At 35.0% G+C, this 11979-nt stretch overlaps 1 protein-coding gene across 1 annotated transcript in view; it reads left to right on the top strand.

Annotated features, from left to right (window-relative positions):
• TMEM242 (transmembrane protein 242) overlaps positions 1-11027 on the top strand; it is a 14380-nt gene extending 3353 nt beyond the window's left edge. Inside the window, exons 2-4 of the mRNA XM_072409379.1 lie at positions 635-735; positions 3186-3323; positions 10662-11027. Of these exons, the coding sequence (XP_072265480.1) occupies positions 635-735; positions 3186-3323; positions 10662-10775 (353 nt within the window). The 3' untranslated portion in view covers positions 10776-11027. The remainder of the gene's footprint in view (positions 1-634; positions 736-3185; positions 3324-10661) is intronic.
• Positions 11028-11979: the final 952 nt, after the last annotated feature.

Here is an 11979-nt window from a genome sequence, read left to right on the forward strand (position 1 = left end):
AAAGTTAGAAAAAAGTTGTCTCTGTCCAAATATTTATGGACCTAACTGAATTATGCATTTCTTTAGTAATACAAAAAATAATGCAACTAATGATAATCGTAACAATAGTAATACTTCACTTAACCGTGAGCTGATCAATGAATCAGAGCCTCCACAGTCAATGTCAGGCATCATTAGGAAGATCATTATTTTACAAATGTATTTATCTTTTTAAAAAAATGAATTCTAATGGTCTGCGGGATTTAAAATTATGAATTTGTGAAGTGCGAAAGATTGGTAACTGCTGTTTTTTTTAAAAAAATTTTTGGCAATGACCTTTCCTTCTGCTTGAGAAACCTGCAACTTCCAGGGATACATACGTCAAATATCCCAGGAGGCTGCGGGCTGCTCCTTCTGTGTATGCCTGGTATGGGGCATGTATTATTAGGGGCTTTCCTGGAATGTAAAAAGTGCATGGGCAGTGAGATCAGCACTTTTTTAATTTTTTCAGGAAGATTGTCACTCGATCTTGCACTTGCGCATTGCGAGATTGGGTGACATGAGTGGCAGCCAGAAAAGGAACATTTTTTGGAAAAAGCAGAAAGATTTTTTCCTAAAAAATACTTAAAACATTTTTTATATTTTTAAATCACAGGAGGAATCTTTCTTGGCACTGTTGCAACAGCAGGAATTCTGGCAGGCTTTGGTACAACACTGTCCCTTGCAAGGAAGAAAAGCCCTCACTGGTACAGTAAGGTATGTGTTGGTTCAAACATGCAAGAATGAAACAGATTCATCTAGGTTAATTCAAATCTGTCACTAAATTAATACTGCTAATTAATGTGGTCCCTGCAAAAAAACAATACAGTATATACTCATGTATAGACCCAAATGCTCTATTGACCCTAAAAAGAATCTTGGTTTATGCTCAGGCTAGTAGATGGCACTGTGTCCATCTGAGACAGTATTAATACCACTTTACAATTTATAAGTAGAAAATACTTTAACCTTAAAAAAAGGACACACTGCAAAGAAAAAATAACTACTGATACCTTGAGGCATCAACACTTCTAGGGTGTATTTTTCATGGTCACCTGCTGTGCTCAATGGTTTCCTTTCTACTAAGAATCTTTGGGCTAAGCATTTGCATCATTATATATGTAGCATCATAAATGTTTGTGGGAGAGGTTATTAACAGTTTAATTCATAATCACTTTAAAGGACCTTCATAGAGTAAAATGTGATATTAAGATGATTGAATGTGAATATTACCTGTGAGAATAGCATTCATTACGCAAGTTCCTTTTTTTATTTTACAATTCTGGTTGTTTTCCCACATACAGCCAAAGCTGAAAAATTTTGCTGTAACTGCCTAAGTTAGTTAGGTTTTAACTTGCATGTTGCCTAAAGTTCATTTAAAAATATATGTCCTTGTAAGACTTCTTTATCCCCAAGGTAACAACAGTGCTATAAGATTTCACTGCCGCTTAACCACCTTGCCGTTAAGCCCGAGCATGCTCGGGCTAAAAACTTTTGCAATTTTCGTTAACCCCGAGTTTTTGTCACCAGGTGGTTAAATGTAAAGATATCTACTAGACCCTTGTTCGGACATATTTCTGTAACTTACAGGTCTAAAATGTAAAAAAAAAAAAATTTCATGAAAAACAGTGTAACGCTTTTGGTACAGAAATCTAGACATCAGTGTAACGCCCAGGAGGTTAAACAGTTTTCTTTTAATAAAACTTCTAATTTTCCTATTATTAATAAAGATTTCTTACAACTATTAAAACTAAAAAAAATAAATTTTTTGCTAGAGGAAAATGCAGCAAGATATATGAAAACAATTTACGATATATACTTGAATATAAACTGAATCAAATATAAACCAAATACCTATATTTGCCTGAAAAACAAAAACAAAATAGTGAATCAAAAGTACTTTGATTCGAGTATAAACCTAAATAACACAAGCTCAAACTGTTCATCTCCCCCCCTTTTTCTACAGGTTATGATGGTTATGATGGAGTCTTTGCTCATAAATTATCCCTTGTGCAATATGTTAGTCATCTGTAGACAAACTCCAGTGTTTTCCCAGCCCCCTTTAGCCAGACGGACCCCCCTGCACTTTTCAGTAGCCACCTGGCTGTTTTTGGGTGCTTACTTAAAAGTTGGGTCACAATACAGGGGCCACCACCCGCTTGCAGTTTTTTCCCACCCAGCCTAAAATAAATCTGAGAAGAAAACTGAACTGGTACCTGAAGAAAACTAAACAACAATATCTAAGACAAGAGAGTTTTTGTACACTTTATATAATGACACATCACTGTTTATTGGTGTGACCTGAGTATAAACCAACATTACATTTCTAATGGAAGGTAAAAATCTGTTTATATTCAAGTAAATATGTTTTGTGAAGAGCCCTTAAAACCACTACAAAGACATAGGAGCACTTCTTTCCACTAAGGAAAAGGCTTCCTCATGGTTAGCCATACACTATGCTATATTTTCAATTGATTGCATTAAGATGTCAAATCAGTCAATAAAAAGTGCATTTTCGATTCTAATTATGATCAGTATTTCAGGAAATGAGTTTTTGTTGGTTGGCCATCATAATCGTACATTTTTTGGTTAGCCATCATAATAAAGTCAAATCAAAAATTCTACAAGATATAAAGGCAGGATCGATCATAATTTAGATCATATATCAAACAAAGGGTTGGTATGTAGATTGTAGTAGATTGCAAATATTGATTTTATTCAATCTGTTTTTTGATTGTCATATTGACCCTAAATACCATGGAGAGAATCCTCAGAAGAAAAAAGAGGGGTGCTCTGGATAGTACATTATCCATTTAAAGTGAGCTGGTCAGAAGCCCATGATGGTCTTGTTGCTGAGCTGTTGCTTCTGCTTTCCTTATAGTTTAACCTATTATGCAGACAGCCAATGGAAGCCTATCCTTTATTTTTGAATTGATGATTTCATGGAAAATTCAGAAGGGTGTGCAGGTATTCTGGTACATGAAGGATTGGATCAGAAGACACCTATAGTATGCATTAGCTTGGGTGACTACAAGGGAAAGCAAACGGGTTTTCTTTAAATATCTGATCGAACTCTGCTTACAAACAATGGCATAGGTTCAGTCAAGTTCAGCTTATCATATTATGTGAAAAGAAGTTCAATATCAATGATTTATTTTGTTTTTTAGGGTGCTACTGCCACAGCTTCCTTGCCAGAAAGCGGCGCATCCCTAGCCTTGAGAGCTTTAGGTTGGGGATCACTCTATGCGTGGTGTGGAGTGGGACTTATCAGTTTTGCTGTATGGAAGGCACTTGGAGTACACAGTGTGAGTATTTATGAATTAACAATGGGATTCTTGGTGGAAAATTTAGTATTTGCAGTTTTTTTAGGTCATTTAAAAATATTTACAGCTTATCAGGATTTAGATGTGGTTGCTGAGGTGTGCACTGGGATAAACTGTCCGCCTTGAATCTGTTTAGTTTGGCTTATCCCACCCTATCTCCAGCTATGGGGATGGGTCCATAATGAATGGAAATAGGAAGGGAAAACAATAATAACTGTTGATAGCCAAAAGCAGAGGACAAAGAAAATTTCTGGCATGATCAATGGGTATTTTTTTTAATTTTTTTAGACAGGTAACAAAACACCTTAATTTGTACATTTATCAGACTAAAAGAGGCAGAATAAAATATTTTATTGTTTACAAACCTTTTAAGTCTTGGATAGAGTATTGAAGGGGATCTATACTTAAGATATAATATTTTTTGTAATTTATATATAAATATACCAATAAAAATATATTTTTGTGATTAGAAATGGGTATACTCTTCTGCTATCAAACAGTTAGGAAAAAGTTTGACCCTTAAAAACACGCTGTAAAAAATTAAAAATAAAATTGACATGCTTAAAAACATGATTTCTTTGTGTAGAGAAAAAAAAACTAGGTGAACTCATTAGATGTTTGTTGATGATGGTACTTGATCAATAGGTTCCTGATAGATAATCAATGATAGTGGTGGTAAATTGTAATCTGAACCTTTCCGCCTAGGGATTGGAACTCGGAATTTAAGCTCTCTGAGCTCAAATTCCAAATTTGGATATCCTGTTCCCAGGCAGATTATCTGTCCCCCATCCAAAGACAGGCTGCCGCATTGGCTCGGCTGTTTCCATTTTTTACAGTTTGCTGCAGCTGATGTCAGTGCATCACTCTATGATATAATAGGAAAACATACTTTGGGGAAAGTGCTTGGGAACATTGGGACTATAACCAGGTGAAATCACAGCGTTTAGTTCCAATTAACACAGACAATTTTTCCCATTGCTCTGTAAAAGGTGCACTGTATAGGTGGACCAAACAGAAAATGGATCAGATTGTCCCCATGCTGTCCAAGGTTCTTAAACTGTCTAAGGAAACCATTTCTAATGATCTGTCACCAAAAATGATTCTGATATAGAATTTCTGAATCTTGTCTGATTTCATGACTGATATAAACCAGATTTAATCCAACTCATTTTTTCACTTTCTGCTCTCCTCTAATCAGTTAGAATATTTTTTTTCTTACCGCCTTGCACCAACTGATATTAAACAAATTTTATCAGAATTAGAAACACCACCCGCACCGCTAGCTTTGTATTGCTGTATTATTATTATATTATTATTATTATTATTATTAATAATAATAAACAGGATTTATTTAGTGCCAACATATTACGTAGCGCTGTACATTAAATAGGGATAAGGTACAAAACAATGCAGTCACCAGTTGCTTGCCTTTCCCACTCAGTGATAAGTCCTTTCCAAGATCCTATTTTAATGTACATCAGTCAAGAAAGGCATTTTTAATAGATTTTCATTTGATTCAACACTTATAAAAAAGTTTCATATTGTATGCCTGGCTTAACATTTAACCTCATTTGTTTGATTTCTCAGGGAGCATTAGAATCTCTTTTTGTACTCATATATCACATTGCTAAAAAAGACCACACACACTTTTCTCAGTGGTAAAATAAAGCTTTCAGTCTGAAGAGTTGTGTTTAGAATGTCAGAAGGTGAGTCATTTAGCCTTAGCAGACATAATTTACCTAGAAACACTTAGAAAAGGCCTGATATATTTTCATACTGGCTACATCTGGAGGCCAGGAAACATTTTTATTATGCTACAGCAGAGAGCTTTCTCCGGGACTAACATTAAGGCTTTCCCCTCCCATTGTCCTATTTAGCCTGGGTGTATGATATTGCAGCTGAAAATATCTCATTACAGAGTACTTGAGGCATGAAAACAAATGTCCCGAGAGAACCCTGTTTATGAAAGATTCCAGGCAGAAGTGTTTATCTTGATGTCATGGTTACTTCTAGGAACAAAATGGGAATAAATAACATTTTATTTGTGAAATAATGTATCCAAGATCTGTACAAAACACTTTTACTTTTGTGCTTAAAAGGAATGGGTTTTGTAAATATTCTTGTATTACAGCTAGGACTAAAATATTTTAATAAAAATAACATTTAAATGCATTTTTCGTGTTTTCAGTTGTGGCTATCAGGTAAAGCTTAGGGGTTTTATATATTTCTGGGTTTAAAAAGTTTGTTTGCAAGATTTGCTCAAGCTATAATATACCTACAGCTGAATGATTCAGAGCAATAAATCGTTTCTCCTAATACCTCTCTTTCCAATCAGAAAACTCCATCCAAAGTTTTAGTGGGAGAGAAAGATATGTGTTTAGAGTTCATAACCATTTATTGGGAATTATGAAATGTTAATCTGTGGTGTGTGTGTGTGTGTATATATATATATATATATAACACTGTGGGGTCTTTTCAAAGTCCATTTATTGACGAACAAACCTAACTCAAACAGTTTATTTTCAGCATAAAAATAACACAAGATCAGCTTAGTCCAGCAGGTAAAAACAAAAGGCTTACTTCAGCAAAAAAAAAAGTCCTGCTGTCCAATTGGCTACCCCAGGATTGGACGTGGTACTCATATAGCGAGTGTTGCAGTTTCTCCCAAAGTATTTACTCCCAAAAACAGCATGAAGCTGCCCAGTCCTGCTGCCTTCAGCTCTTTTGTCTACGCTCTGACTAAGACTCATACTGCCCCATTTACTTCTTGACAGCACCCAGACATACCTGTCAGATGAGTCAGAAGTCCTGGGCCGTACTTCAGTGGGATAGGCAGACCCATCCTGATCCTTTCCTCCTATTCAAGAGTCCAAGGCCACCCATATCCTTCCATCACATAAAGGCATTACCTAGGGTGTTCTGCATGGAAATACAACCTGTCTAGGAGTACCCAGTTCTTCAGACTGACATCCACCTTTTAAGGCATTTGATATTTGTATTACTCCTCCTGCGAGCCAGCTCACTGTTTTTGTCAACCCCTGGGAGGAGTACTGAGAAAGGGTGCTGCAATAGTTTCAAAAAGCAATTTACAGCACCTTGCCAATCTCCCACCAGCCATGATTGCCATTGCATAGAGAAAGACAGCAACCCCATATTGATATCATTGGGTCCAATATAAGGTATGTCATGAAAACGGAAAGGTTTATTTGAAAATTTATTTAGCACGTTAATGAGAGGTAAGGAGAAATCAGGGAAGGTAAAAATTGAAGCAGATGAAACTTCACCCTTTAAAACTATTTTACAGTTTTTTTTTATAAATATGCAGTAAACAGTTCCATATCCGTAATCTGTGCACAAGTCTGCCTAACATTCATTGGGATATGCTTACTTTTCTGGGTAGTTTTCAGAGTTTTAATTTGAACTTAACTTATTCTGGAAAGTTATATTTCTAAAAACTTCCACAAAAAAACTAACAAAAAACAAAAGCCGCAGAACAGCAGAAATGTTTTAGCAAATCTGTATTGATGTTCACATAAATAATAAATAGCAGAAAAAATATTTACAAGAAGAAATAGAACAAGGATTTATCTTTTTTTAAAGAGTTCTTCATTCTTCCTTTGGATCAGGCCATAGTACAATTAGTGTAGTGTGCTAAACTTTATCATTTGCCACACGTGCCTTGGAAAAAGACGGCTTATATTAAGTGTACATGTGCTGCAACATTTGAATAATCGCTTTACAAACAAGCTAAAGGAAACGGTGTGTATTTGTTTCCAGAGCTATTTTTGTCCCAGTGAGTCCTAGGAGATGCAGAAGAAAAACAGGAACATGCCTGTTTCTGATCGCCTCGTTCCACAGCTAATCCGTGTAATTCATTACCAGCGAGTCAGCATCCTATTCCCTGCAGTCATACATGAAAGACATGGCCAAGTTAGAGACGAATCCCCATTGGCCCTCATGACGCTGATGCCACTCAGTGTTCTACTTCAAAGACATAATCACTAGTTCCCACATGAACAGCGTGAAAGCATTTCCACCAGTTACAAGACAAAAATAGCAAGCTAATGGAATCTAGGGCTGGAATCTTTTTTTTTTTCCTTTTTCAGCCAATTATATAAATATATATATATATATATATATATATATTTATATATCATTTAATATCATCTAATATGTGTAAAAATGCTTGTGTTTCAATGGTTTCTGTAATGCAATTAGGTGCAACGTAATTTTGTATTTTCTTTGTATTTTTAATTTCTGTAGCATGCATATCTTTTCCAATCTTTTTCTTGTATAACTTTTCTACTACTTTTTATCTCACCGCTAATGAATCAGGTTTGTTTTATTTATCTAAGCATTTATTTTTTACTTGACATGGCCATAAATGTTTAGTCTTTCAGTGCAAGTTTTTGTCACCAACTGATTCCACTCAAGGAAAAATCTATTTGGAGACTAGCAATGGAAGTCAAGGCTGAATTGTTCTGTCTGCTCTCAATTATTTCGCTAGGATTAGCCGATATGATTTAAATATTTAAATTGTACTGTCATGTGAAGAAGAAGGAACATCCCAATTGATCTTTTAAAACATTTAAACAAGCAAACATTACATTTTCATTAAAATAATGTTTACAGGTGAAGGTGATATACCTGGACAAAAGACACATACCATTGAAATGGTTTATTTATATTCTAAATAAATGAAAAGCAGATTTGTCAAATGAAAAATATACATGCTTACATTTATCACCTCTTTAAATCCAGGAAATTTCATTCGGGTGTTTGATATTAGTTTCAGTGATTAGAATCTCCTGAAAAAGTTTTTGTTTAAGGTAGAACCAGTCTCTCGTTAACCTCAGATATCTGGGATTTGGTGTTCTTTTTGATATTGACATGGATGGTGTTATTATGCCAAAAAAAAAGTTCTCTCCGAGGCCCTCAAAATAAAGTTTGTTAGAATTGCCAAATCTTTAAGATCTTTTAAGAATCTTTTAGATTGCTAATTTATCTAGGACCCAGAAAATACAGTCATTTGATGGTTACCCGGAAACATAAAAATTAACAATTCCTCCTTTCTCTTGTAATATAAACGTTTCTGCCCTGTGCACAGAATATACTTAGTAAACAGATATTAAATATGTAGATGGAAAAATGCAAATAAATTCAATAAGGTCGTAATTTTAATTATAAAAATTAAATGTCCAATGAAAAGCCTGGCAAATGTACTTACAGATAAAATATTAGTTGTTCTTAATTTGTGTATTTTTAATGCAGCACTACAAAACAAACAATTACATATAAACAATAAATAATGAAAAAGCTATTTTTGGAAAAGTAGAAGAATACACAAGCGTAAATAAAATTAACTAAGGTTTAATACGGTCTAAATGTACTAATGTTTATTTTAAATAGTCTTATGCAGGATTGGCAACATTTACATATTGTAAAAGAAAATGGTATTATTCTGTTCATGCATGTATTGGGCAAAATACATTAACAAAGTAAAAATATTGTTCTAATGTATTTATTAATGAAGGATACAGACACAGTGCTCCTGAGTGGTATCATTCTCATTTTTGCCAGAGAATGTCTTTCAGCCATCTCTGGAGTGCATGCACTGGCTGCAAAAAGTATTTTTTTTAAGATGTCCAAATATACTGTACAAATTCTGTTAAAGATTCTGCATGTACATGGTGCTACATTTTCATCCCAGATTACAGCACATGTTTGTTTTTGGTTGCTCAAGCACTAAAGTGTGGGGTTATTTACACCATATTTGGAAGTATAAGGTTCAACATGGATTCCTAGATGACATATTGCACTTTAAAGGGCAAGATTTTCCTCCTTATGACACCTGCATAAGTATTGTTTCTCTTTTATTTAATAAAAGTTTACTGCCCAGTGTTCTCCCCAGCCCCTTTTAGCTGGGTGCACCACCCGGCACTTTTCAGTAATCACCCGCCTGTTTTAGGGTTGCTGCTGAAGAGTTGGGTCACAATAAAGCGTCTGCCACCCACCTACAATTTCTTCCCACCCAGCTTTAAAAAAAAATTGCTGCGTTGTCACTGCTATTCATTTTTAATGGAATTTGTAATTGGAGAAATGTCTGTGCTTTCAGTGCTGACCCCTCCCTCGCTAACCTTCTGATACTGAAGTTTCCTTATTGGTGGTGTACTGATCTGATATAAAAATGTGTTTAGAACTGATAACCCTGCATACTTGTTCTGGACCATAAATGTAGTAAGTAGAGGAGCTGGATGGACAGAGAACTAACGTTTTCAGAGGACAATCAGTATCACTTTCCACCATGTGTACTGCATTGTATGCAGTGTGTTACACGCAAATACATCAGATATTGCACAGAGAGAAATGTCTGCTGTTCCAATGTATGTGTTGCACAGTACATTTGGCATTTCTACCCCTTTTTGTGCACTTCCCAATTCAAGGTAATTAATGTGGCCAGTATAGCAATGGACAGCCACGCATGGCAATGCTCTATCTAAAGTGAGAACAAGGCCTAACAACTGTAGGGGTAGTGCTCTTCTGATGACTTTCCCATAAAGTTAAACAGGAAAATGTTTTGATAATATAGCAAAGAAAAACCAAAGTGGAACATATTGTACACTAAACACAGAATCACAGTTCTATGCTGTTCATCCTGTTCTAACTCTTCATATTCTAGCTGAAATATTTGTCAGATGTTCTTGTTTTTTACACATTATATCAAACATACTGAGGGAGACAACTGACTGTTTCATAGAAGCTTTGAAAGTAAATTCCAACTATCTTTGTTTTTATTTTTTGTTGTTCCCTTTTGGTTAAATTTAGGTACACCCTGCCTGTTTTTTTTTATTTTTTGTTAATGTTTTGTGTATACTGGACATTCATCTTTTACTTTCTCAGCATATGGTATTATACTGTTTGGTTTAGATTTTGCTGCTATTTTTTAAATATGTTATTTGTATGATCCTTTTTGATGTACTGTTAATTATCCCGTATACTGTACACTATGTTTATATCTTGTCCTTTCTCTGTTTTTTTTTGTTATTGTTTATAAAAATTTTTAATAAAAATTCAGTTTAAAAAAAAAAATTACTATAAGGCCAATTCCAGACAATTCAGGCAGGTTAATTCAGGTCAAATTCACCTGATCTGAGGAATGTCCTTCACTTGCTTATCGACAGTTGAGTTCTTTTTTTTTTAAAGTTCCTTTTTTAAGGATAAGCTTTATCTTAGTTCAAGCAGTAATAAACAATAATGGAAAAGGCAAAAGTTTAAATAATGAACATTTACGCCTAATATCACGTCTGTTACTTTCTGCAGCTTAAAGAATTCCGAGAGAAAATGCAGACCTTATTTCCAGCTGTGCCTAGAGGCCAAGAACAGCTATCTACTTCTGAGCCATTCAGCTTGGAAAGCCTCCTGAAATCTAAGTGATGTAGAGAAGAGCGCCCAGCGGTATCATCTTCACAGTCTGGTTAGCCGAGCAGCTTCTGAAGTTATGTGGCTACACTCTACATTGCAAGAATGTTTTATTTTTTTGGTGGATATGCATTTATTATATGCAAAAGGACCTTTAAAGATATTCTGCTACACATATTTGTTTCCACTTGGAAATGTACTATTGCTTCCTTAGGAAGGTTGTTATCAATGGACTAATTTAACAACTGTAATAAAATATAAATGTGACGAATGGTCTGGGATTACTAAGTAATGTCTGGATGTTTCCAATGCATTTGCAAAGCCAGACATCAATGAATAACTGGCTTCATAAACAAAAGAAATATTCGATCTCTTGATTTGGGGGATTGGGAAAAGGAAGAAATCAGCAGCTTAGGCTTCTCTTTCACTTGATTGTTCTTAAATGAATGTTACGCTGGCTAGGTCACTCACCTGCCTTTAGTGATCAAAACGTGTACATTCAGTGTGACATAAATGAGCTGCTTTGCACAGCCGATATGGTGTAGCTTGTACAGGGTCTAGAAGTTGCTAGTTTTCTATTCAGGGAGGACAAGGGACTAATGTAAGACCTACGTTATGCATCTCCCTTAAAAGTTGTAAAACCTGGTAAATGCCAAAACTGGAAACCAGAAACAACATATCCTACTCTTCCCCCCATACAGTGAGTACAATATCTAAACTTTCATATAAATTCTGCAGGCTTTATTCAAAGAATACCTAGTGATCCCACTGTAAAGGTCCCATTCCAATATAGTGTGACAGATTTCTCCTAAACATGCTTCAAATGCAGGGCTCGCCATTATCACTATCTGGAAGCCGAAGGAGAGCAATGATCTGCATTATCTGTACACTGCTTCATCGATGTGTGTCTAAATCAAGCTTGTGTTATCGTTTCATCTTCAGGGGAGAGTCAGGTATATTACCTTGATTTACCGGAAAATGAATTTATTCTACAAATGGTTTTTAACTGATTTTGTAATGAAATATGACTCTATTTTTTTTTTAATTAATATCTGAACTAAGGAATACTGAATTACTGAGTCTAGTTCATTAAGCCTAAACTTTAGTGGACAGCATGGATTACAGTTGTATTACAGTTAGAAATTTGAGTGTTGGCATAGAAAACTTCTTAAAGCATGCATACATTTCAGTAATCCTAGGTATATTTTAGAATGAAGAC

The sequence above is a fragment of the Pyxicephalus adspersus genome, chromosome 4 (assembly GCF_032062135.1).
Source record: "Pyxicephalus adspersus chromosome 4, UCB_Pads_2.0, whole genome shotgun sequence".
NCBI lineage: Eukaryota > Metazoa > Chordata > Amphibia > Anura > Pyxicephalidae > Pyxicephalus > Pyxicephalus adspersus.